Here is a 27,672-nt window from a genome sequence, read left to right as displayed (position 1 = left end):
AATTTTGCTTATTCTTCACAATTCAGCTTATTCACCATAATACAGCTTATTCACAATAATTCAGATAGTTCACCACAATTCAGCTCTGTTCAAAAATATTCAGCTTGTTCACCATAATTCAGGCTTGTTTGCCAAAATTCAGCTTATTCATCATTATTCAGTTTGTTTCTCACAATTCAGCTTATTCACCACAATTCTGCCAATTACCCACAATTCTGCCATTTTCCCACAATTGTGCCAATTTCTCACAATTCAGCTTGTTCACCACAATTCAGCTTGTTCACCACAATTCAGCTTGTTCCTCATAATTCAGCTTGTTCACCACTATTCAGCTTGTTCACCTCAATGTAGCTCTCCTTCAATTCACCAAATTTTAATATATCCACAATAATTCAGCTTGTTCATCCTAATTCACCACAATTCAGCAAATTTATAATTCAATTCATAACTTTAAAGCAACAAATTTCATTAATCAGATCTGTTTACCATTAATCAGTTTCCATATCCATGCAAGGAGCATATTTCTTCAGAGATTTACTTATTCTGCATCCACGTGTAATCATATTTCTTTATTTTCGTATTCACAGCATGTCTTGTAAACGATATAAATTCAATATTCGCTTTTTTTAGAAATCTGAATTTAATAAAAAAAAAAGGAAAATTGCTGGCATTCGTGCCACAGACAATGTAATTCTTTTACTGTATGCTGAATAAAAATCTATTGCATATACATATTTGAGTCATAAACTTTTATGAAGTTTCTATTTAGATTTTTTTTTCTTCCATCTACACGAACTGCATATCAAGGTTGTTTGGTACAGAGTGTGACCGTCTCAAATTTGAGTTTTTCGACATTAAATTGTCGAAAAATTCGAACTCAACTTAATTTAAAATATAAATATACGTTACGAAGAAAAGTAAAAATAACGGTCAAAAAAAATTTAAATTTTGACAATAAAAAATTATTTTTGAAAAAAATTAACGGTCGTTTTTGAGACAGCCACACTCTGGTTTGGTAACTGATGAGATGGAGAGAACTTGTTAGTGCTTTTCAGTGTTTTATGCTTCTTTATTTTGTAAATTTTTTAAAAGTATTCTTGAATGCTTCGAGCAGCTTTTCTGCATGTTTGATTTTTCTAGAATAGACAACAACAAGCATGTATGCATTGGAAATGTGGAATTATTTACAGAGGAAATAAACCATTGTCATCCTGTTAGTGCGGTGAAGAGCGAAAGAAATTGTTAATTTTTCTTTCCTTTTTGCCGTCCAATAACAATGACATAGTTTAGAGGATGCTTGCTTGCCTTTTTTTATATTTCAAAATAGCTGTGGTCATCCCATCTGTATTTTCAATCTCCACCCTTCCATTGTCCTCGTGTTGTTTAATTTTGTTTGCTAAACAGTTCCATCAACACTCTTGTTATATCCTTGCCTTTCAACTATTTTATTTATTGTCCTAGTTGTTCATGTCTTGCAATGGATGAAACTATTGATGAAGTTTTATTGTGTCTAATGGTTTGGTGGATGTAGAGACGCATTGGATAAGCCAGGGGATGAACTCATTTGGGATCATTGACTTTTAACTCATTTTAGAGAGGAATGTGATTTGATTTTTGGTAACGATTCATCTTTTTGCATGCTTAACGACACAAATGAAAAGGTCTTAATCGAAATTGTACTTATTTTAGGTTTGCCACGTAGTTATTGTCTCTGGCTTAGCACTTTACACTCTTAAGCAGTGTTGAGTAACCTTTTATCTTGCGGCATGGTCATGACATGGCATTTAAACCTTGGAATTGAGCCTCGACCGAAACAGTACACGGCATACAGTTCATGGAGTTTCTAAAAAAAATTTGTCAGCGCATTAGCTTTCGGCGACACACAAAGTTGTCAACTCCTGCTTTAAATAGTTTGAGAACTATCTATATACACACCGATATAACACAATTTGGTTAATCGATCAAAAATCCAGTCTTGGGTCGATGTAACTCTAACTTGATGCCAGAATCGGTTTAAATCCTTAACTATGTTAGAGTCACATAGTGTTATAATGGTGGATTAAAACCAAATTTGGTACCAAGTCAGATTTACACCGACATTGGGTACGATTTCTTAACCTACCTTAACCTAATCTACTTGGGTTGATAGGGTATTTCACTCTCTATCCTAGACATCCTAGGCTAACCTGCTCCAGCCTATTCACCCTTTCTTAGGTGCTCTAGGACAAGGGTGAAGTAAGAGCAAGTGAAGTACATTGAAGTACACTAGGACTGAAAGTCCTAGCTACCAGGGAAGTATAGAATTGTGTAGAATAAGATATGAAACCATAAAGTAGGGTAGAATAAGATATGTTAGGATAAGGCAAGGTATGATAAAGTAGGGTATGATAAAGTAGGGTAGGGTATTCTAGGATTGTTTAGAAACCGATCTCTGGAATCGGATTTCGAATCAATTAACCACCAGTAATTTTAGGGGTAGCCCTAGCAGGCAAAGCGCATTTTCTCAAGTGTAGATTTAGCTAAGAACAACATTCATGAGCTTGCTCATCTAATATATTTAAGGTGAGTAAGCTCTTGAGAATATGTTCTTTGTCTGTAAGAGACATAAAACGTAGTTCGATTGCTATGCCTTGTTCTTCTACCTCTCCTTACAATAAGTAGCAGATTATCCATTAAAACAACAAACCATCCAGCCAATCAGCCAAAATACAACCATCCCAAATCCCCTAATCATCCTTTTCTAAAACTCATCATCCTTTTCATCCTTTTTTCATACTTCAAACATTGTATGCTTTTTTCAGTACATTGTGCTAGATACACCACTGAATAGCCGTACGTATAATTGAATTAACATGAACTTACGGTATGGACATTGGTCACTGTCGATGACATTATTAGTTCTTTTTCTCGGATGTTGATATAAACCAAAAAAAAAGAATTGAATTCAATGGATTCGACATGGTCGTTGCATTTATGGTCAATTTTAAATGAAAAAGTCTAAATGAATAGACTTTAGTAGCTGCTCTATAGTGAAGATTAAATCCAGAGTGTGGCCGTCTCAAATTTGAGTTTTTCGACATTAAATTGTCGAAAATTTCGAACTCAACTTATTTTAAAATATAAATATACGTTACGAAGAAAAGTAAAAGTAACGGTCAAAAAAAATTTAAATTTTGACGATAAAAAAATTATTTTTGAAAAAAATTAACGGTCGTTTTTGAGACAGCCACACTCTGGTCGAAAATTTCGAACTCAACTTATTTTAAAATATAAAAATACGTTACGAAGAAAAGTAAAAGTAACGGTCAAAAAAAATTTAAATTTTTGAAAAAAATTAACGGTCGTTTTTGAGACAGCCACACTCTGATTAAATCTCTCAATTCCCAAAAAAGTGATGAAAGGCAGAAAAATTCCTTTTTTGTGTCCATATTTTGTGACTGCTAATAATTTTTGGATTATCTGTCGTGGACACAGCAAATGAGAGGGAGAGAATGAGTCGATGGTGGTCGGCCTCATATTTACACAATGTAACAATCTCATCCGTCGTCCCTCTTATATCCTCACTCTACAAATAATTGTCGTCTGTCAAGTTCGGGCCTCCATAACTTTTTTTTTCCGGTAAAATGCACTTTTTTTGTTGCTGTATTGCGGCAAATAGGTTTTTAAACTTGAGATTTATGACAGAATTGTTCTGTTTTGTTTGTGATACTCGTGCGAAAAAAAAAGTATGGGAATGAAGAGAGTAAACGAGTTGCGAGATGCAATGCGACCCATGTCCATGTTACCAATAAATTGATTTTTAATCGTTATTTACGGCTTTTTTTTTGGAAAATGACACATTTTATGATTCCATACGATTTAATTTTTAATTTAAACCTTCACATCGTTGACTAGTCGGTCGATAGAAGCTGAATGGATTTTGCAACAAATAATCACATTGTAATTAAAGGCACAAAATCGGAAGTCATTAAATTATTGATGCCATGTAGCTCTTTTGTATGAATTTTTAAATATTTTATGCGACGAACATCTGCGATTATCTGAATTGAGCATGTTGAATCATCAATTGTATTAGTTTCGTCAACAAAATGATCCAGTCAGCACCTATGACTTGATTTTTTTTTATTTTTGAATAAATTTTATGCAGTAAAATTAATATTCATTACTTTTAAAGTCTATAAAATGTAGTCAAAATATTGCACAATGTAGACATGATATTCAGCACATGCAGCACAGGACACAAAAAAATTTCACATAATCTTTCCATTTGATTAATTTCATTGACGACATTTGTTACATTTTTTGTGTCAAATTGAGAATTTATTTATAAAATTTATGTGCTTTTAAAGGAAGCGCCTCTATGTTCAATAAATACACACATTTCAATTTTAAAATTATGTTTTTTTTTTAAATTTTGAACCCTTTTTTATATTTTTCAATTTCAATTGCGTTCAATAAATTCAATATTTTTTTATTTTTATTTGTTCATGTTCAGTCTTACACTTAACACACATATTACATGTTATTATTATTGTTATTGCATAGTTGAGTGCTAGGAGTTACATAATTTTTAATTGAACCGTCATTTGATACGCTCAATCGATTCAGTCAGCCATTCGGCGATTTTAAAATTTATGACCATATTGAACGGGGGTTATTCGTGGATTTTTTAAAAAGAAAGGATGAAAAATATTGTGGATGAGTGTTTTTAGGATTTTAAGAATTAGGTGCGCATTTTTAGTGACGGTTAGAAGAGTTTTTGAGTGAAATATCTATCAAGAGCTAATAAAATAGATTAAGTATCAATAACTGACCCGAAATAATCTCTTAACATTCAGAGCTGCGTTAGAGCGCGTATTGTGGACTAGTAATTATTTAATGAGTAAGATGTGCCAAACCATCGAGTGAAATGCACTCAGTAGACTTACAGTTTATAGTGGGTATTTGAACTACTTGCAAGTTTTGGAGCTGATTTCTCCGGTGGCGGTACGATACGGTATTGTACGACATAGTGGTGCCTTGGTACGGGAGATATACGACTTCATGAGATATCAATTATACACCATTGAATAGTTCTACTACTGCAACCATGTTCCTATGTGCAGCTTAGGTTACAATAGAAGGCTTTCCATCTGACTCTGTTTCTGGCTCCGTCACCTAGTTTGTACGAATTCTATGTCCGCACGTTGAGCTGACATTCTTTCAACCATTGATAGTAATAGTCTCTTAGTATTTCAAGAACACGAGTACTTAGTTACAATTAGTACACGTAAGATTCTGCCAAGATTATCATCCATTTTAATTAGAACGGGTGAATCTAATGATAGCTTTGAAACTTAGGTTTACTTGGAATTGAGCACAAGACTTTGTGGCATGTATGTCCAACGTTATTCCATTGAGAAGAAGAAAACTGCATCCTGGTGTTACAAGGTTCAGCTAAAGTAATCTAGTACTGACTTATTTAGTTAAAATTTACAACATCCTGCTTAAAACCTTGAATACCTATTAACTCTTTAACAAAATTTGGCTAAAAGACCTTTTTGCTATAATTGTAAGCATGATTTGTTCTTGTGAAGTATATGAATTTCGAAAAAATTATTGGAAATTGATTATTTTAATAAATTTTGTGAGTTCAATTCCTTCAAAAAATTTTCATGAATGATTTGCAATTCGAATGTCGGTTTTCCTGTAATATATGAGGGACTACTCACTTATTAGGTAACGCTCTTGTTACAGAGGGGTTGAAAGGGGTGTCATAAAGTCAATATTTCACGCAAGGTAATAAGTGAACTATCATGAATAATTGGAAATAAAGTCACAAAATAATGTTAAAATTTGACTATATCTGAAACTTGAAAGCAGCTCTTAATTTAAGTAAGCAATCTCATGTCACAACCTTTGAACTCTCAAAAATCCAACCAAATAGTAACAAACTGTAAGTCTCAATAATCCCTTCCTCTCATAACAACAGCTAACAATTGAATCATTCTGCATTATGCACATAAATCTTTTGTGCAAGTGTCAACTTTTTATTATCAAAACGAAAGCGAACAAGAAATAATTTTATATAAAGACTGTTTCTAACTCCTAACATTGTACTCCTTGTCATTTAATAACAATAAAGAGAAAAGGAAACTCATTTTTATTGACTCGAAACGTCTCAAGGACACAAAAATCAAAAGCAATGATAGTCATAGCTATTTAAAATGCAATCCATGAGTTTATCTTTTAGTTTTTTGATCAAGATGTTACTTATTTTATTGCTATCCAGTCAGTTGAATGCTTAAAAAGCAAGATTTCATTTCCAGAAGAATTTCTGTTCGGGGGTTGTGGGGAAATGACGTCTACTATGTCTAAGGTGTTGAGGGGTTAGGTGCCTTTCTGGAAGGAAGTTGTCGATAGAGACAGTATTGGCAGTTAGCAGACGGAAGCCAGCAATAGAGCCAATTTAGGCGTCTAAGGAAGGCTATGGATCATAGTTGATCTATATAGCCAGCGAAGTAAATATGGAAGAGCTTAAAGTACATACCAGTGGTGACATGCAGATTATGGTGTGTATATTAACCCTGGGTATGATCTGGTACTATACTCTAAGCTTATGTTGTCCAAACCAGAGATGCAAAACAGGTGCCTATGACAGGCAAAAACCGTACAAATTCTTGATAATTTGTATGATTTTTCTGTCCTTTTTCCAAAACCATACAAATTATTGATAATTTGTATGGTTTTTTTTCCAAGACCGTACAAATTATCAATCATTTGTACAATTTTTGCCTGTTACAGGCACCTGCTTTGCAATTCTGGTCCCAACTTTGAAGTGCAATACCAGTTCGCCCTAAGATACATCAAACTACCCGTGAATGGTTTTGATCAGGGCTTACCACTAACATGTCATGTGTCATAGAGCATAAAACAGTTTAGATAGCTAATGGTCTATAGTATGACTAGGTCATGTCTTAAGATTCACTGAATTACCGGTTACAGGTGCTGTAACACACCTCATCCGTGATAAGAGGTGTACTCATGTACCCAAGTGTACGAATTTCCATACGACATCATTTAAAATCGACTCCAATTTCTTTTCCTTCATTTCTCTTCTGCTTTTGTACTCGATAAAGATTCAATTTTATTCTTATAAGAAATTGAATAATAATAAAAAAGTTTTTCTTTTATAGTGAAAAACCTTGAATTGTATCTGATAGCAAGGAATGATGAAATCATTATTGGAAATTGGATTTATGCTCTTTTATACTCTCTATACAGCTTAGAATCGTTCAAAAAAAATTTTATCACTTCGAGCGATGTAAGTTCTCTGTTGAAAAAAAAATGCATTTATCTTGAATGATGGAATGAAAATATCATTGGATTAAGGATAAGATCCTTTTTATTATAAATGTAAGTTCATTTTAGGTGTAAACTTTGACATTGAAATGAATAAATTGTATGAATTTTTTGCATAAAGCTTTCATCTGGGATTTAAAGAAGAATTTTGGATACAAAGAAAGGAACTGACCTTATGTTAATATAGAAAATTATTGAACTTTTCAGAATGTTTGAACTAGTTTCAGCAACATTTGCTGAATTCAGAAAAATTAGCTGAATTCAACAATACTTGCTTTTGGTATTTTAGCTGAATTCAGCTCAGATTTCGGTAATTCAATTGGAATTCAGTACAGTTTTATTCAATTTAGCTGAATTCAGTCACATGTTACACATTTTCAGCTGAATTTATCATCATTTTAAGCAACTACTTAACAGAGTTCAGAATGAATTTTCAGTTTTAACTTAATGCGCTTTTCTTGACTTAGTTTAGAATTTATCATTTCTTGATTATTTTAGCTGAATTCATAACAATATATTGGGTAATTTAGATGAATTCAGGAGCATTTGGTTAGTTTGTCTGAATTCCTGACAATTTTGATAAGTCGAGCTGAATTCAGCTTTTGCTAAATTCAGCTTTTTACTAAATTTAGCTCAATTTAGTCAATTTTGCTGAATTCAGCTGAATAATTCAAACAAAAAACTGTAAATACAGCATTAATTTACCATATTTCACTCAATTAAACTCAGTCAGCATCATAACTCTAACTAAAGTCCAATGCAGCACTTAAACTCCCTTCAAAATCATCAACATTAGCATTTGTGGCATGTAAACATGTTTGTGGTAAAAGCAATCATGCACGAAAAACTAGAGCAATTGCTTCAATGCAGGTAAAATATTCAGCACAACTTTGAAAATTTCAACTACTCAGTAACTTAACAATGCTTTTGGGAAACCTCAATGATATTCGGTTTGGATGTACTGAATATACTTTAGAATACATTTAAAATGTTCATTTATTTACCCAAAATAATGTGAAAATATTTACATTGCAGAAGAGCTTCATACCAGAGTTGCAAAACAGGCACCTGTGACAGGCGAAATCCGTACAAATTCTTGATAATTTGAATGGTTTTTCTTACAAAACCTTACAAATTATCAAGAATTTGTACGGTTTTTACTTAAAGTTGCAAAACAGGCACCTGTGACAGGCAAAATCAGTACAAATTCTTGATAATTTGAATGGTTTTTCTTACAAAACCTTACAAATTATCAAGAATTTGTACGGTTTTGCCTGTCACAGATTCCAACTCTGCTTCATACACTCTGTATGATGAACAGGTGTTGACTAAGTTTCCAGACATCATTTAAAATTGACTCCAATTTCTTTTCCTTCATTTCTCTTCTGGCCTTTTATATAAAATAATAATGCAGCTTTTATCGACTTGTCGCATGATAAGAATTCATGCCATCTTATATTAGACTGCATTAACAGATGATAATAAATTGGATAATTTATAGTTTTTAAATTAAGGAATAAACGGTCTTTAAGTTTAGTTCCTGAATTGTGTACATCAATAATACTCGACAATCGTTACAATGAATTCAGCAACAGCCACTGAATTCAGCTACGGTTTTGGTATAGTTGATTCTTGCTGAATTCAATTTGGGTTTAATAGATATTTTAAGCTTTTGCTTTGAATTTAAGCTAATTTCAACATCCTGATACATTTTAGCTGAATTAATACCAGACATTTTTGAATAGATTAGCTGGAATATTTTAAAACTGTAATTTAACTGAATTGAAAGCTCAACGAATTGCACCCTTTTGAAGCTATTTTTCAATTGACTGAATTCAGCTTGTATTCAAAATTTTGGAAATTGAGCTTTCGTTGATTCGAAAATATTTCAACTAAATTCCTCGTGAAAAATTTTGAATTTTGAGCTGAATTAAAATTTGGTTGTCTGAATTCATGACAATTTGAAAGTTGAATTAAGAATTTTGACAAATTTAAGAATAATGCCGAAAAACTTTGCTGGATTCAAATATTTTAGGACGATCTGGATATTTCATTCAATTATGCACTCAGTCAGCATCACAATTCCATCTAAAGTCCAATGCAGCACTTAAACTCCCTTCAAAATCGTCAACATTAGCATTTGTGGCATGTAAACATGTTTGTGGTAAAAGCAATCATGCACAAAAAACCAGAGCAATTGCTTCAATGCAGGTAAAATATTCCAGCAACAACTATGAAAATATTCAACATACTCAGTAACTTAACAATGCTTTTGGGAAACCTCAAGTGATATTCGGTTTGGATATACTTTAGAATACAAACACCTTAAAATGTTCATTTATTTACCCAAAATAATGTGAAAATATTTACATTATGGAAGAGCTTCATACCAGAGTTGCAAAACAGGCACCTGTGACAGGTGAAATCGGTACAAATTCTTGATAATTTGTAAGGTTTTGTAACGGTACAAATTCTTGATAATTTGAATGGTTTTTTTTTACAAAACCTTACAAATTATCAAGAATTTGTACGGTTTTACCAGAGTTGCAAAACAGGCACCTGTGACAGGCAAAAACCGTACAAATTCTGGATAATTTGAATGGTTTTTCCTTCAAAACCTTACAAATTATCAAGAATTTGTACGGTTTTTGCCTGTCACAGATTCCAACTCTGCTTCATACACTCTGTATGATGAACTTGACTAAACCTTTTATATAAAATAATAAAGCAGCGTCGCTTAAGTCGCAATGATAAGAATTGGTGCCACTTATATGACTGCGCTAACAGATGATAACCTAAATTGGATGCATTTATAGTTTTTAATATAAAAATATAAAGAATCAATCGTCTTTAAGCTTAGTTTCTATTGTGTACATCAATAATACTCGCAGCTCGTCGACAATAAGCAACAGCAGAAATTGACGATGGATTTGAGACTTCATTTAATAATATTGTTAAGTTTTGCTATCGTAAGCTATGCAGACAAGGATACGAATAATACACTGGAATATTTTAAAACTGTTGGAATTGAAATTGCTAAGCTATTGTGCAACAATCTAGACATGTTGATTGAAAATTTTGGAGAGGATGAAAATCGAAATTGATGGAAATTCAATGAATTTTAAGTGGAAATAAATTTTTATTAAATATTTTGTAGTTGTTGAATTTGTGAATATTTAAGAATAAATGACTTTTTAGGTATATTATCCGAGTGACATAAAGGGCCAGAGCAGTGGTGTGTCGTGACGTGGCACATCTTGGAGGTAAGCCTCGACCGAAATCACACACTGCATATGGTTTATTGCATTTCCATAAAATTTGCACGGCATACAGGTTGCTTCCCACTAAACTATTGTTGAAGGAGCCTTTATACGTTGTCCAAATTGACCTTGAACTCTATTTGTCTTCTTAATAGCTACCAACCCGATCAGCCCACCTTTTTGACGGCAGTCAGCTGACGGCTGAATGGTACGTCGAACATTATGGCAATTACCATGATATTTGCCACTAGTGCGCTATTTGGTAGTCACTTGGGTGCCATGAATAATTTGTACCGATCGGGCAAATAGGACCTTGTTAATCTTTTCCCGGCACACCTAGCTCCAAATGGTATTTGATTTATAGCATTTCCGAAATTTTCTGGCGTCACTCGTGTGTGTCGTAGCACACAGGCTGCTCACCACTGTTGCTGAATGAATTCTAATCTCGACCTTGTTTGATTTGTAATGGATCTGATCAATAATCAAATTTTGTTTAGTTTAAGCTGGTTCAGAAAGGGCTTAAAATTCACCAAAAATAGACTCAAATGCTTAAATGTGCCACTGTTCCGAGTATTATAAGAGAATTAATTGATTTCAAATCTGGCATCAGGTCGGCATGATTTACACCAAATCCGACATAATTGTGTAAGATTTAAACCGAATCCGGCTCCAAGTCAAAGTCACACCAGCATAAGGCCTCCCATTCTTTGGTTTCTCACTATTACTAGCAAATATCTTAATATAAACCAGTTCAGATAGCACAATCCACCCCAAGAGCCATAAAAATGTGCAGCACTATCAAAAATGATAAATATCATCAAAATAAGGACAATTTACCACCAAAAAAGTGACCCAAACATTCATAAATATCCAACAATTTCATACAATACAATCTCGACTTAATTGCATGCACATATTTTACATTCATTTTAAAATTCTTAACAATTCCAGACTCCAAGTCTGCTGCTTTTTTTGTTTCTTATTCTTCTCTCCGTGCATTCATCTTATAGACTGTAGAAATTGTGATTCACTTTTGTTTTCGCGCAAATAAATTCAGTCGTTCAGCACAATTTAGTCATTGATAAGGAAAAAGACATAATAATAAAAGATGTATGAATAGTATTTACGATTTCTGTATTTACAATAATGTGCTGACAGTTTTTTTTCGTCTCGTGAAGCTGTTCCTTAGTAAAAAAAAATTGTAGATCACCGGACTTACAGTCAGTCAAAAATTCACCGAATTATTAGCTAATTGAATGAAATGTTCAGTATAAAAGGGAACTGATTTATTGATTTCAGCATCAAACAGTTTTCAGCTTTAGTTCTAGTAACTTGAAATATTTAGGGAAAAAAATGTAAGTTTGAGAATTTTGAGTGAGAAAATTCGGAAGGTTGCACTTTTGGGGATTATTCATAATTCAGGTTTAATTTCTAGAACGGAATAGGACTTGATGAACAGCTTGAAGCATTATAGACCAGTGGTGGGAAACGGTTTATTTTTGCGGCATATCTGGGTGATGAGCCTCGATTGAAACTGCTCACGGCATAAGGTTCATGACATTTCTAAACACTTTTGTCGGCACACTAATGAACCGCAGCACACAGGTTGCCCACCACTGATATAGACTACACTTTATGTTGGAGCCTTGATCAGTGTTGTCTGAACTGTGTGGTTTCTGTCGAGGATTTCCACTTAAGTGTGCTATGACGCAAGACAGGTTGGACAACACTGGTCTAATTTGACTAAGATTGCTAAAAATAACCTATATTACAATCTAAATTAAAGCTTATAGATTGACCTAAATATAGAAAATAGCTCCGTGTTGACCAATCTGTGTGCCAGGGTTCATTAATGTGACGTAAAATTCACTGGTGTGCCTCGATTTTTTTTTCCAAAAAATTCAAAAATAGACGATATATTTAAAGTTCTCAGATTTATTTAAGAGGTTCTGTACATATGAAAATTAATATATTGGCCCACCCTAAAGTGTAGATATACCCAAAAAAGGTTGTCCAGTACTTACATAGCCTTTAATTTGGTCTACGACATAGGCTATAGTATAGCCTGAGACATAATTCTTAACTTTGCTTTTTAAATTGTTTATCATAATACGCACTCCAGGCTTTATTCCAAAGTTTGTCTAAAAATTCAGGCATGCAGACAAAAAATGCAGATCTGCAGCCTTAGGGGAAATATAAAGTACAATCCAAAACTGCGGTTTTTTGCCGTATCCTACTTTATTGACTAACTCATCCTTAATCATTAAATTCCATCAAATAATCACCAAACTCTCTGAAATTTCCAGGAATCCAACAATTCCAACATCATTAGCAATTCTATTGCTCATCTCAACAACCACCGCCCAATTCGACTGGTCAGCAAATCCAAACAACGCCGGTGGCCTAAACTTAGGAGGCAGCTACACAAAGCAAGTCGGTACACCAAACCACGGCGCATCTGGCACAGTTTTTGGATCCGGCAACCTTAATCCAGGCAACTCAATTCGACTAACTGATAAAAATTACGGTGTCGGTGCCAATTATCATAAGTATGAAGGAACAAATTTATATTTTGAAATTTATTTGACAATTTTGTTATTCATTTAGCAATGGGCATGGATTATCTTATCAGCATTCACAGAATAAACATTCAAGCACTGACGCAGTTCGTGGGACAGTTAATTTGTATGATAATGGAAGTAGTAAAATAAATGCAAATGCATGGGGTCAACGTACTCGGCTACACAAGAGACAAATCAATCGTGTCGATCAGTATGGAGGTAATGTTGAGTGGCAGCATAGAAATGGACATAGTGCATCACTTGGAACTAACAATATTCCACAATTTAATAAACAAACAATCGATGCTAATGCTAATGTTAATTTGTGGAAGAATAAGGATGCAAGGATTGATGCTTATGGAAGTGCATCACATAATGTTGGACAGTTCCAGAAAGGACGTACTGATTGGAATACTGGAATTAAGTTTGAAAAGAGGTTTTAATGATGTGGATTGAGTTTAAGGCAGTGTTGTCTAAATTTTCATCACACTGGTTGATGTGAACTGCATGTCATGTGTGGTTCCAGTTGTGGCTTGCTACTAAGTTACTACTAAGTAGCTACTAAGCTACTAGTTTGGACAACACTGGTTTAAAGGCTTTAATTTTTTAGAAAATGTAATGAACTATTTATTGAACTATAATTGCTAATAAAGATGATTAATTCTCAATTTACATGCTGACTATTTTAGTGAATTTTGTTAGATTGAATTGATACTGATTGAAATGTCCTGTGCGAATACTTGTTATATCGACAGCACTTGATATAATTGATTGAATGCTCTGTATCAGGTGAAAACCGATCAAAATTGATTAAGGTTGCCAAAAATAGCCTAAATTACATCCTAAAATATAACCTTTAGTAAGACCTAGATTTAGGATTTAGCCGAGTGTGACTGAAAGCCGAGTGATTGAAAGATCTGTCTCTGGTGGGAATCGAACCCACATACTCATAAAATAGTGATACAGATATCTGGTCTGATGCCTAACTACTTGGCCACAAAAGCCTTACTATCGCCTTGACAGAGTTCCTTTATATGACTCGATATTCAAGATTTCACCCTGCTCAGACATGACACTGATTAATAAATTGTATTGATCTTAACATGAGCTGCACTTTAGTTATTGCAAGTATTCGCATAAGCCATTAAAAAGAGCATTAATGCTTACATAAAACGCCTAAAAGGAATTTTAAATGGAAGTTTTGGGCAATATCTTCTGCACAGTTCATCAAGCTTACAAGATGCTCTTCTTTCAGCTCCTCTCCTCTGCACTTTGAAGCAATCAAAATTTAATACAGGTCTTCGAAAAGAACCGCCAATTACATTGGATTCAGCTGTATCACGAACTATAGATTGTTCCATTTTGAGCATGTTTTGATCTTGAATGGATTCAAATACAGGAGGCTTAAGATCATCTATTGATATTGATTGTGGTGGTTGACTCAATTGAGCTTGTGCTGATATAATGGCTATCAAACTGATTAATAGAAATGGCAGCGATAGATTCCTATAAATTAAATTGAAGAGCTGTATATTGATTGATAATCTGCTATTTTCTAGTAGCACCTGGTCATGGATTAATATTCAAACTTACATCGTTACTTATTATCTTTTTAAAAATATTAGCTGTTCTAGAAATCCTCTTGAAACTGTGAATCAAATGATGCATTACAGTCTTTTTATACCAAATTATTCTTATTTTGTACAATATGAGTAATTATTGTATCATGAATCTGTGCATACATATTTTAATAAGATTAATTTAAAGTAGATCTTATCATTAAGCATGCAAATATATTATATTTGAGAACCTTCTGAATTTCGCCATTGTAATCGGGAATCCCAGTATTTTTGGTAGACAATTTATCATAAATTACCTGATATCATCCATTAAATATGGTGAAATTTCGTTAAAATAACTATTTTTATTTATATTGCAAAGATAAAATTCTGCTAAGTGATTAATAAGATTCGCAAAACTTTATCATGATTATACTGTCGTAGTACTGGGGTGTAGTCAGAAATTGCTCAGCTTGCTCAATGAACAACTTGCCATAGTGACCTTCGGTCGACTAGTTACATTTTCTCCATAAAGATTTAAGTAATTACTCAAGTTATTCATTTAGAGTATTAAAGTGCTAAATTCTCTTGGCGGCAGGGTTTCCCGATGTCGAGATCAACATTGTCTTCGGTTTCGACTTGGCAAAAAAGACGTTCTATTTTGCTGGGAAGCTGCTTTACTTTTTTACGTGTTTGATGCTGCCGACAAAGCCTAAAAATGTCCCGATTTTTCAACAAATCGAAAACTCTAATTTTTGACAAATTTTGAGCATTTTCGTTTTCAGGTCCAGGTTCAAGGCCAAAGCTGAAAATATTTTTTTCGCAAGTTTCTTACCTAAATTAACTAGTTTTTGATTATTTTGATTATTTTGATCGAGGATTAAGACTCAAAATAGTGAAAACGAACCCAAATAGTCCCGAACTTAGAAATCCCAATTTTTCTCAAAAGTGTCTCGATATTTTGCAAAAATCTTCTGGCCACCCTAATCTTAGGTGTATTCTTGGCTTTATATTACTTAATTCTCATGACAGTAGAAGTAGTGATTCCCTTTATAAGCCATATATTTTGTAGAATGAAGAACAAATAGATATTTTTGTATAAAAAGACGATAAAAAAGTCAGCGACTCATCATTTAAATTTAAATTTTGCTCCACTTGAGACACTAGAATCAAAAAAGGCAGCAACTTTATAAAATGTAAGTAAAATTCCTTACTAAATTTATCTAAAATCTAAAGCAATCATGTCAACAGGAATCAACTCAACATTTTCATCTTTGCCATTATTTTGGTATTTTCATCATCTCAAGCTCAATTCTCACCAAATCCAGCTTTAAACAGAGGTTCACTTGCTGCAAGTATCTCTGGAAACAGACAATCTATAACCCACTCAATTCAAGGCAACATGAATGTCTACAACAAAAATGGAAATTCTGTTAATGCTGGTGCATTTTCAGAAGGAACAAATTATTTCCGTGGATCATCAAACAACTTCAATAGATTTGGAGGTAATGTCGATTGGCAGAATCAAAAAGGATTTGGAGCATCAGTTAATTATCAAAGAGTTCCTCAATTTAATATGCATACTTTTGGTGCTAATGGAAATGTTAATTTATATAATAGAAATAATTTAAAAATTGATGGCTATGGAGGTGCTTCACGAAATTTTGGACCAAACTCAAATAGAAGAACAGACTGGAATGTTGGAGTTAGAGGTGTTTGGAGATTTAAATAAACAATTTTTTGAATTTTTATTGTTTTTGCAATTTTTATCAGGCAAAGAGCAGTTTTCAGGTGCTGGAGTGGTATTTTTATGCCACTAAAGCATGCTCTATGCCTGTTTGGGATCAATATTTTGCCATTTGATGAATGAGTTATATTAAAATAATTTTTTAATAAAGTCATGTAAACCATTAATTATGTCTTACTGACTTACTTACTTACTTGCTTTAAGAACTAAATGCTTCTTTTCTTTTGTGCAAATATCCCCGTACTCAATAAGAACAAAATTTACCAATTTTGAATGAACCTTTGCTGATAGCTTGTATAAAAAGGACCTAAATTCATGACTACTTCATCAATCCATCCTCAACTGTTAAAGTATTAACTTTAAGTAAATTACAAATTGAGGACAATATGTAAGTCAACTCTTGGTCAACTGCAGAGTTGCACCTGAGACAGTTTAAAACCGTACAATTCCTTGATAATTTGTATGGTTTTTCTTATAAATCCAAAGAATTTTTACAGTTTTTGTCTGTCACAGGTGCCTGTTTTGCAACTCTGGTGAACTTTTTAAAAATTATAAAATCTAATAAATTTCCACAAATTCCACAGGAAAAGATCAAAAATTTTGATAATCTGATTGCGGCCCAAACTTACGACATAAAAATAAAATTTCAACATTGTAAAGCCCCAAAAAATCCTTGTAAGTATGTAAGTCAATCAGAATGAAATAATTGAAGACGGTGAAGCCACGGAAACATTTACTAACATCAAATAGTCACAAAATAAAAGTTGCTTCCTTCGGCAGAACCTTTTTTGTTTATATCGTTCAAGAAAGTGTTGACTTACATTTTGTTCTTATTCAGGATATCTTTCTCTCTTTAAGTTATTAAAAAATGTCTTTGCTGGTACAAAAATACAAGTTTGTTGCAAAGCCCTCGGATGGAATTCACAAGGATGCTATTTAGCGCAGAATAGTAATGAAGAACTGCCAACTCAACGTGCAGACTGAGAATTTGTACAAACAATGTGACAGAGCCAGCAACAGAGTCAGATGGAAATGCTTTTGTTGTAATAAACCTTTCTAAGCTCCACAGGAATAAGTAAGTCGAATCTTGTCGTCTTGACGGTGCTTTCGTCATCTCAAGCACAAGTTTCAACGACTTCGGTAACATAGGTATTATTGGACAACGTCAATCAAAATAGTGAACTTCTTAGCTGTTCGAAACATGACTGGGCACAATGATGTCGAAATAATTTGAGTGCTAAAGCATTTGCTGAGAAAACTTTACAATGAACCATATGATAGATTCCGAAGATCAGCATCTGATTTCGCGTGCTCAGAAGCAATCCCTGGAATAACCCAAATACCTTTGGTCCGGGAAGTTCAACAATATACAGAGATGATGGATTTTACATTAATCCTACTAAGTATTTCTAAACTCCAAGTGGCAATGCTGGATCTAATCCTGGAATAAGTGCCGGCTGGAGATTCTAGGCATTTTAAAAAAGATGAAGCCATTCAACTGTTCTGTTCCATAATGAAATATAAGGAATTGCTTGACAGTTTGATGACAGCATTAGATGAAGTGTATCCTTAATGTTGTAGTCAAAGAACATGCTTTCATGGTATTTTAGGTTCAGCCACTCCGGTACCTAAAAGATTTATTGACTGTTAGGAACAGTAATATTCAGTACATTTTAGTCTCGAGATCGAATATCCTATCCAGCACCTTAACAATTCATATTCTTTTAATTTTTGTAAAATGTTCATCAGAAAATTGCAAATAAAAACGGCTAAAAATACATTGCGAATTGTTTATTTTTATCTTATGGTCCCATTTTGCAAGATAAAAACCGTACAATATACTGATAATTTGTATGGTTTTGTAAGAAAAACCATATACAGCATTAAGAAATTGTACGGTTTTTGCCTATGAAGGTGCCTGTTTTGCTCTCTGGTGAACTGTTTAAAAATTTTAAAATCTAATGAATTTCCACAAATTCCACAGGAAAATATCAAAAATTCTGATAATGGGTTTTGGTCTGTCTTTATGACATCATCTCAAGCCTTTAGCATCTGGACGTAAATTTTTATCATTGTTTAAACGTCTAAAAACATCACGAACCTCTGTGTCACAAATGGCGATAAGTTGGCTTTTCATTCCAAAGTAATGTCCATTTTGATGTTGGAATACAACAATTAGGACATTTAACCATAGAGCTACTATCAATCCTAATGCAGATTTATGGAAGAACAGTCGATCAATTTAAGTGCTCAAGGAAGTTATTCACGTGATTTTGGGCCATTTTTTCTAGTGACTTACATTGCTGTCCAATATTGGAAATGCTTCTTCTCTTTGAGATGAAGTAACTGAATATGATGAAATGAATAAACGCCCTGCTCTTTTTATACAGAAAATTGTTATCACTTTGAACTCGGTGATTTTTGATTACGTACGAGAATTAACAAGGATCTTCGCTGATTGTGCTCATACTTGTTACATTTTAAAAGAAAATCACTAAAGTATTAAACTCAGAAGTACATCACAAATTATTGGTACTTTACCGTTTTAATTATTATTGAACTTAATTTAAAAATCACCATGCTTCGACTTGGAGCCTAGGTTGCTACAAAATGCTTTCCATCTGACTCTCAGTTTTGACATCTAACTTCATTTCCGTCCTACGCCATGTTGCTCTTGGAGTACTTGAACGCCTTTTCCCAGCCAAGGGCAGCTTAGAAAGCTTGTGTCTCTCCTCCAGCCACATTATAATGACAACTAAATCATTTACTATAGACAGACTTTAAACTATTTTTTCATAATTGCAAACATTTTAATTTATAAAAAAAAGTACTTTTCCAGAAGAAATGAGAATGGGATTTTTAATTCAGAGTTTTGCAACAATCACACATTGATTATTAAGTCACTACACTCAGTCTTATTATAAATTAAAAATCACCGAGTTCGAAAAATTGATTAAGAATCTTGTATAAAAGAAGATGCACATTTAAGTGTAGAATCATTCAGAATAAAGACATTCAATCAATATAAAGTTATTATCTTGTACAGAAAAAATATCAAAAAATCCTTGAAGCAGCAATGTAAGTTACTTGACATTTTTAAATAATTAAAACTTACTAAAATTCCAATAATTTCAGGAATTTCAAAATTTTCTTCATCGTTCTTTTGATGAGTGTTTTGGTGATGGCCAAAAGCTGGCCAAACTCAAAACAAGTTTCCAAATCTGATAAGCCCAATAGCATCCAAAAGGGCGTTAAGCAACATTTAGATAGGAGAAGGAATCCATCAAACTCACCTCCAAGTTCCAGCAATCCATCGAAAGGAAGTAACAATTCTAATAAAAAATCTAACAAAAATTCCGGAAAACGTGGCAGAAAGAATTGAGTTAATTTTTTGGCAAATTAACGGCCTCTAACTGAACGACTTCCTTTGAGAAGTTCCAATTAATTCTGTAATATGTAACTAAAGTCATTCCAAAAATAAAATGTTGATTAACCTCAAATATCGACTTTAATTTATTAATCCTTGTCAGACATAGAGCATTAGACATGATGACAACCAAAGAGCTGTTGATAAGAGGCTGTTGATGAAGACAGCTATGCCATTGATAGAGGAATCTAATGGAGCAACAAAAAAATGGAACCAAACAGCTTCAAATGAACTCAAGTTCAAAATATATACTGAAACAGAGTTGGCAGGGCTTATAAAGTCCGGGTTCGAAAAGTCCAAAAAGACGCTTTCATCTAGGGTCAGAACTCCAAAATTATAGCACTGTACATGTTGAATTTATATGTCCTTGAATGGAAAGTACAGTAATGTACATTGAAATGTTTGATCCTTAACTTTCACTTAAACTGGAGTCTGGACTCAAGTGAATGCTCCCCCTACATTGGAGTCACATTCCGCCAACTCTGCACTGAAAGCATTCAAATAAACAAAATAAATATTTTAAAAACATTTTGTCACACAAACTTCTGAATATTTAAGCCATTCGAGAGCAATGAAATCTTCGACTTTCCATAAATTTCCATTTTCAAAACAACTTTCCTGAACTGTAAAAAAGGATCAAAACTTTTGTACATTTTACAAAATCCTCATGTGATTGTCTGTGACTCTGAAAACAACATTCGTGGAACAACGATAAATAATACAATAATAACCCGAGCGACACAAATTAGGAAGGATTTGATGAGGAGCTTCAATTTCCGCAGACGGAACCTTTCAAGTTCCGCAGACGGAACCTTTCAAGTTCCGCAGACGGAACCTTTCAAGTTCCGCAGACGGAACCTTTCAAGTTCCGCAGACGGAACCTTTCAAGTTCCGCAGACGGAACCTTTCAAGTTCCGCAGACGGAACCTTTCATATTTCCGCAGACGGAACCTTTAAATTTTCCGCAGACGGAACCTTTCATGTTCCGCAGACGGAACCTTTCATGTTCCGCAGACGGAACCTTTCAAGTTCCGCAGACGGAACCTTTCAAGTTCCGCAGACGGAACCTTTCAAGTTCCGCAGACGGAACCTTTCAAGTTCCGCAGACGGAACCTTTTTATTCACCTTGATGGAGTCTAATCATTTGTGCCGCTCGGGTAACAAGCTCATAAAAAGAGAATTGAAACAAGTTCATTTACAATTATTGGTAAAAAGGTTTATTTGCCTGAACTCATGAATTTCATATTTATTAATGTTCAATACTTTTCATATCATTTTTTTTTACTCTATAAATGTAACACAAAGAATCGTAATGAAAATTGATATTGCATACAATTTATGTTGGGAAAATATCCAATTTTCCGTTTGACTGCAAATTATACAATATAAATCATTATTGAGTCCAATTATATGCAATAAATTTATCACAATTATGCTTATTGAAGAATTATATATTTTTGCATACAAAAACAAATTTACAAAGTTGGTTAGCATGTACAGCATGTACGAACTTAAATTATTTATATAAAAAATTAATATTTGATTATGCTTGAGATCTTACAAAATAATTACAATTTTTTTTAGGTAGTTGCCATTCGCATGTTTAATGAGATCAAATGAAAACTCTTTCGCTTTAGATTAACTCTAATTGGATGATTTGATGGAATGGATTTATGTCTTTTAATGGCCATATTATATTTGAGGTTTTAAGATTTTTGATGATTTAAACTAAATTGCTGAATTAAGTTGATTTATTATACTACAACTAATTTGTGCAGAATTCAGTTAGGTTGATTTTTAATGTCCAATCTACCTTAATGTCCAACATTAAAGAAAATCTACTGAATTCAGCTGATTTAAGTTAAATTCAGACAATTTGCGTTTAATTGCTAATTTAGTGAATTCAGCTGATTTGTACAAAATTCAGCAAATTTATCCTAAATTGCCGAAATCTTCCGATTAACAAGATTCAGTTAAATGTGCTGAATTCAGATAATTCTTGAATTCGTGGTGAATTACCAAATTTTGCTAATTAATTGAATTCAGTTAATTTGTTCTGAATTTAGCTTTTTTGCACTGAATTGTCAAAATTCTCAGATTTACTGAATTCAATTGATTCTCGCTGAATTTCGTCTAATTTCTGCTGAAATGCAATATTCTACTAAACAACTAAAGTTAATTAAATTTTGCTGAATTCAGCTTTTTTTACACTGAATCGTTAAATTTTGCTAATTTTATGAATTCATATTGCTTTTTGCTAAATTCAGATGATTTTTGCTGAATTCAGCTAATTTACGTTTAATTGCTAAATTCTACTGATCTATTAAATGCTGTTTATTTGTGTCTGATTCTGCAGATTTATGCTAATTTACGTTTAATTGCTAAATTCTACTGATCTATTAAATGCTGTTTATTTGTGTAGAATTCAGCACAATTACATTAAATTGCCGAATTCAGCTAAATTTAGCTAATTTTGTTGATTTGTGCTAAATTTCTGAGTTTAGGAAAGTTGGGCTTATTTTTTTAAATTCAGATGATCAACGCTGAATTGCTGAATTCAGCTATTTTACAATAAATTATTGAATTTATGAATATTTTATAAATTCAGTTATTTTGCATAAGTTAAGCTATTCGATAATTTAAATTTAGAAAAGTCATTTTCCATAAAAAGCCATAAATAAATCCATTCCCTCAACTAATCATCCTATTTACAAATAAAAGTTACAGTTAAAAAATAAGAACTAAAAATTATTTTAAAGTATCAATTACAAACTCTAACGCACTTATTACAAAATTCGTAAGTCTTAATTTATATGTTCCTTTTGGTTTCTTTCTACTTTTTGGTTTCTGTTGTGTTTCGCTGTGACTCGCATAAAATCCCATCTCAAGATAACGCATATACTCATCATACTCAATCGACACATTATCATCAGCATTGTCGTCAGACTGTTGATTTTCAAATGAATTATAGCCATGTCTCTCTCGAAAACTGTTACGTGGCGATGATGCAACAGATGAGAAAGTCGATGAGGCGTTGCTGTGGTGAGGAGACGGATGCCATTCGCGACTAAACGGATTCGTTGTAGACATTGGGGTCGTCTGATTGCTGTTTGGTGATTGTGCTGTAATTAAAAATTAAAATTTTTCGATTAACAATCATGTCCGTGAATTTTTTTTTACAATAGTTTATGTCAGTGGTGGGTAAATTGTGTGACGTGGCACAACTAAGTGTGGCGATACTAGTGTGTGACGACACTAATATGACAATTCTGGTGTGTTGCGACACTAGTGTGACGATATTAGTTTGTGGCGACACTAGTGTGTGGCGTTACTAGTTTGTAGCAACACTAGTGTGACTATAATAATGTGTGGCGACACTAGTGTGACTATACTAGTGTGTCGGCGACACTAGTGTGATTTTAATAATGTGTGGCGACACTAGAGTGACTATACTAGTGTGTGGCGACACTAGTGTGACTATACTAGTTTGTGGCGACACTAGTGTGACTATACAAGTGTGTGACGACACTAGTGTGACTATACAAGTGTGTGACGACACTAGTGTGACTATACAAGTGTGTGACGACACTAGTGTGACTAAACACGTATGTGACGACACCAGTGTGACTATAATAATGTGTGACGACACTAGAGTGACTATACTAGTGTGTGACGACACTAGTGTGACTATACTAGTTTGTGACGACACTAATGTGACTATAAAAATGTTTGACGACACTGGTGTGACAATACTAGTGTGTGACGACACTAGAGTTACAACACAAGTGTGTGGCGACGCTAGAGTGACTATACAAGTGTATGACGACACTAATATGACAATTCTAGTATGTGGCGACACTAGTGTGACTATACTAGTTTGTCGACACTAGTGTGTTGCGCAACACTGGCTCATGTTGTTCTTATCGACTATTGTGGTTAATTTAATTAAGCATAGAAACGCAAATATTTATTTTAATTTCATCATGACGGATCATGACGTGTAAAATAAAAAAAATTACAGTTGTTGATTTATAGTAAAAAAAAGATATCTGTTGATACAGTCACAATTTGCATATTTTATTGTGAGAACGCGTCATGTGTATGGTGCAATATTTACTTTACATACATGGCTCGACGAAACACGGAAATTACATGTCTTTTCACCTTTTTTTTTACCCATATTAATTCTATTCTATTAAATTACAATGTGAATCTTCTTCGAAATGCAATGAATAGTACGGCAATTAATAAATTAACGTTTCACGGTCGAGAAACTTTTAAGGGAATTTCAATTTTTTTTTCCTCTGTTCTATTGCGAGCGCTTAGTGTATTGGCAGTTGGATATACTGAGTCACCTTAATTTTGCACTTCATGATTCACCTTTTTTGTTCTATGCTGAATTATATTATATAGCTTATTATTCAATATTACTGTAGTTGTATTATGGATAATAATTTTTATTTGCATCGATATTATTTATTGCTTTTTATTTTTTGAGGGGTGGATTGTCGTGTCTTATAAGATTTTATCGAGAATTTTATATTTGATTCAGATTTTTAAATTTATTTCTTTTTTGTATAAAATTTAATAATTTTGTCATATTTTTACGTTTTAAAAATTCCTCAAATTAGGAAAACTTGTGGTCAAGTGTCGGTATTGTCATGTAAAAAACCGCAAAATGCCACGGAGTTTCCAGGTCAACAGGAATTTCATAATAACTTTTTTTTGTTTAAAATTTCTTTTCCTGATGATTTCATTGTTGAAGTATGAAATGTTGCGTGGACGAGGAAGTTCAAATATGGTTTGGTATTAATTTCCAATTTGATATTATTGATTCGAATTTTCAAATAAGAATTGATTTTTGAATATCGAGAATTCTGGAGAATGAAGTTTACAATATTTTTTTGAAAATGAAATGAAAATTTTCATATTAAAGAATAAAATATTAAAATATTTCAATTTTTAAAGAAATGTAAAATAAATCAATTTTGCTTTAAGACTTAAAAAGTTTTGAAATTTCAAATTTATCAAATTTCGTAAATTTGGATGTTAAAAAAAAATAAAATTTAAATATAAATTTTTAAATTTTAAAAGTTTGAAATTTATTAAAATTTTTAAAATTGGAGAATTTTTGAAATTTTATAAGCTTTTAAATGTAAAATGCTATAAAATTTATGAATTTTAAAAATTTATGAAAATTATCAAATTTTTAAATTTTAAAAATTACGAAAGTTGGTAAATTTTCAGATTTTGAAGATTTCCAATTTTTACATTACAAAAGATGGCAAATTTTTAAATTTTAAAAATTACGAAAATTGTCAAAATTTAAAATTTTTAAAATTACAAAAATTAGCAAAATTTAAAATTTAAAAATTTCAAATTCAATAAATTTAAAAATTCCCAATTCAACAAATTTAAAATTCTTGATAAAATTGACTCTTTTTTAAAAAAAAATTAAAATGTTAAATATTGCGTAAATTCTAAATTTTCAACCTAATAAGTTATTTTTTGTTTTAAAAAATTACTATTCTTATCAGATATTTTCGAATCTCTCTCTCAAAGCAGAAATTGGATAATAAAAATCACATTTTATTTTATTGCTTGAATGCGTGTTTATCATAATAAGAAATTGTGAATGTTCTTCTTTAATATTTTATACACTTAGCCTTAAATAGATGTGAACAATGTGAAATTTTAATAAGTAAAATAAATTTAGTTTTGAATTTAATTTTTTTTAGTCATTTTAAATAAATTTACTTTCAATTTAAAAAAAATGTAATTTGTCAATTTATAAATTTTACAGCAGAAATCATAAAAAATCCCAATTTAATAATTTTAAAATTTCAAATTTTCGCAAGTTAAATAAATTTTAATTTCAAAATTTTAATTTTTTATCTTGATTTTTTTAAGATGCTCAATTAAAATGAATTTAAATCTTGTTTATTAAAAATCTAATTTTTTTAAATTTTTAAAGAAAATTAACAAAACTAAATTTTAAAGCTTGAATAAAACTTTTGAATTTTTAAAAACAAATTCTATTTTTTTTTTATTTCCCACCTCACAAATTTAAAAAATTCTAATTTATTTTAAAATTTTACATTAAAAATTTTAATTCTTCAATTTAAAAATTTTAAAAAATTCCAATTTGACAATTTCAAAATTTTCACAATAAAAATTAAAAAAAAAAAATCCAATTCGATAATTTTTAAAAAAATTTCTAATTAGAATAATTTCATTTCACTTTTTAAAAATTCTTTCCACAAAAATAAAAAACTTAAAATTTTCCACGACAATTTTCCTCACTCAAAAAAAAAGAAAACTTTAAATTTTCCCGTAGGTATAATTCCAACAAAAAAATTTCATCATAAATATCAATATATGAATACAAACCTTGTAAGCATCGACAAAGGGCTTCATAAAATGCCTGCACTAACGCTTCATTATCAATTTGCGGAACTTGTGGTAAATGTGAATAATTATGATTATAATGTGGCATTGACGTTGGCAGTGCTGAAGCTATTGGTGCCGGTTGTGCCTCACTTGAGGCCTCCTCTTCGTCAGGATAGAATGGAATTGCCATTTTTTTTAACTCATTAATTTCACTTAAAATTGTCACTTTTTTATAGTTTAATTAATTTTTTTTTGTTCCTTATCTCGGCCGACTTATTGACCTTAATTTAATTAAATTCAATTATTTTTTTTTTCACTTTTTTTATGACGACTTTCTTTGTGAATCTTATTCCTTATTATTTTTTTTTCGCGCCAAATTACTACGTAAAATTCATAATTTCTTCGCTGTACATTCACAAACAGTACGTCCTATCTGTCGGTTCTACAACTGAACACTGAATGCTATCGAAAACATTCAGATACATTTTATACAGTTCTTTGTTCATGTCCATGTGCATGTGTATTGAGTTGTGCATTTATATCAAATTTACATTATTTCAATGTTTTTGTTATGTTTTTTGAATGTTTCATTGTGAATGTTTTGAATGTTTTTATCCCCACCACAAAACATTACAGACACAACAGCATGTGCTGTTCATGTCCGTACACGGCAATAATCATGTAAAATACGACTGATAGTCAAATTGCTAATGTTTTACAGTCATCCCTACCTAAATTTTTATGACTGTATATGTGTCAGCATTATCCCCACTACTTACTGTAATATCCTTCTTATTGTTACTTTACAGCATCGACTGTTGCACGTCTAACTTGATTCTTATTTTTCTTTGTTTTTGCAAATTATTAGCAAAGTATTTTTGCAGTTAATTTAACTTGTTAATTTCCATATTTGCCTGCCAGTTGTCTCAAGTGTTATAAAATCAATTATAGACGTAGTCTACTTCGTAATACTTACTATATATGTATTACAGAATCGTAGATTAATGATAAAATAATGTGAATAATTTATTTATTATCTTTATTATTTTTTTTTCTAGATTTTTTACTATGAAAAATAATAAAAATTTAAATGATAAAGAAAAATGTTTTTAAAATGCGTTTTAAATTTTTAATTTTATTATCTAGACATTGTAAGACTCATAGAGATTTTATTAGAGCAGATGATAGAAGATTGTAGTAAATTTGTGTTGCTTTTTGTCTGGTCTAGAAGTCATTTTTGTGGTATGGAATCTAGATTCGTCGATGTGTAATTTATGTGAAGCTTAGGCTACAACAAAAGGCTTCCATCTGGCTCTATTAAAGACTCTGTCACTAAGTTTGTAGAAATTCTCATTCCGCACGTTGAGCTGACATTATTTCATCATTA

The 27,672-nt window shown here is 32.1% G+C and overlaps 3 protein-coding genes across 3 annotated transcripts; 2 read left to right on the top strand and 1 right to left on the bottom strand.

The window, feature by feature from the left end:
- Positions 1-9,496: 9,496 nt before the first annotated feature.
- Positions 9,497-13,834, top strand: LOC139090331 (attacin-A-like). The gene is made up of 3 exons (XM_070640096.1): positions 9,497-9,552; positions 12,803-13,150; positions 13,209-13,834. Exons 1-3 carry the CDS (start codon positions 9,497-9,499, stop codon positions 13,603-13,605), a joined length of 801 nt encoding a protein of 266 aa, XP_070496197.1. The 3' UTR covers positions 13,606-13,834.
- Positions 13,835-16,123: 2,289 nt separating this feature from the next.
- On the top strand, positions 16,124-16,453 carry LOC139090330 (attacin-A-like). The gene has a single exon (XM_070640094.1). The coding sequence runs from the start codon at positions 16,124-16,126 to the stop codon at positions 16,451-16,453; it is 330 nt and encodes a 109-aa protein (XP_070496195.1).
- A 5,903-nt stretch (positions 16,454-22,356) lies between these two features.
- LOC139090263 (uncharacterized) lies at positions 22,357-26,726 on the bottom strand. The gene is made up of 2 exons (XM_070640007.1): positions 26,286-26,726; positions 22,357-23,017 (listed from the first exon to the last, which is right to left on the bottom strand). Exons 1-2 carry the CDS (start codon positions 26,473-26,475, stop codon positions 22,644-22,646), a joined length of 564 nt encoding a protein of 187 aa, XP_070496108.1. The 5' UTR covers positions 26,476-26,726; the 3' UTR covers positions 22,357-22,643.
- Between the last annotated feature and the right edge of the window lie 946 nt (positions 26,727-27,672).

Source organism: Chironomus tepperi, unplaced genomic scaffold (genome assembly GCF_022539635.2).
Source record: "Chironomus tepperi strain 1889 unplaced genomic scaffold, CSIRO-AGI_Ctep_v1 contig_217, whole genome shotgun sequence".
Taxonomy (NCBI): Eukaryota; Metazoa; Arthropoda; class Insecta; order Diptera; family Chironomidae; genus Chironomus; species Chironomus tepperi.
This window is presented reverse-complemented; position numbering and strand designations above follow the sequence as displayed.

Coding starts and splice junctions, on each gene's coding strand:
- LOC139090263 (XM_070640007.1), bottom strand. CDS start 26,475: ATGGCAATTCCATTCTATCCTGACGAAGAGGAGGCCTCAAGTGAGGCA. Junction 23,018..26,285: donor CCTTTGTCGATGCTTACAAG/GTTTGTATTCAT, acceptor TTTTAATTACAG/CACAATCACCAAACAGCAAT.
- LOC139090330 (XM_070640094.1), top strand. CDS start 16,124: ATGAATGTCTACAACAAAAATGGAAATTCTGTTAATGCTGGTGCATTT.
- LOC139090331 (XM_070640096.1), top strand. CDS start 9,497: ATGTTTGTGGTAAAAGCAATCATGCACAAAAAACCAGAGCAATTGCTT. Junction 9,553..12,802: donor GAGCAATTGCTTCAATGCAG/GTAAAATATTCC, acceptor GGAAATATAAAG/TACAATCCAAAACTGCGGTT. Junction 13,151..13,208: donor GTCGGTGCCAATTATCATAA/GTATGAAGGAAC, acceptor TTATTCATTTAG/CAATGGGCATGGATTATCTT.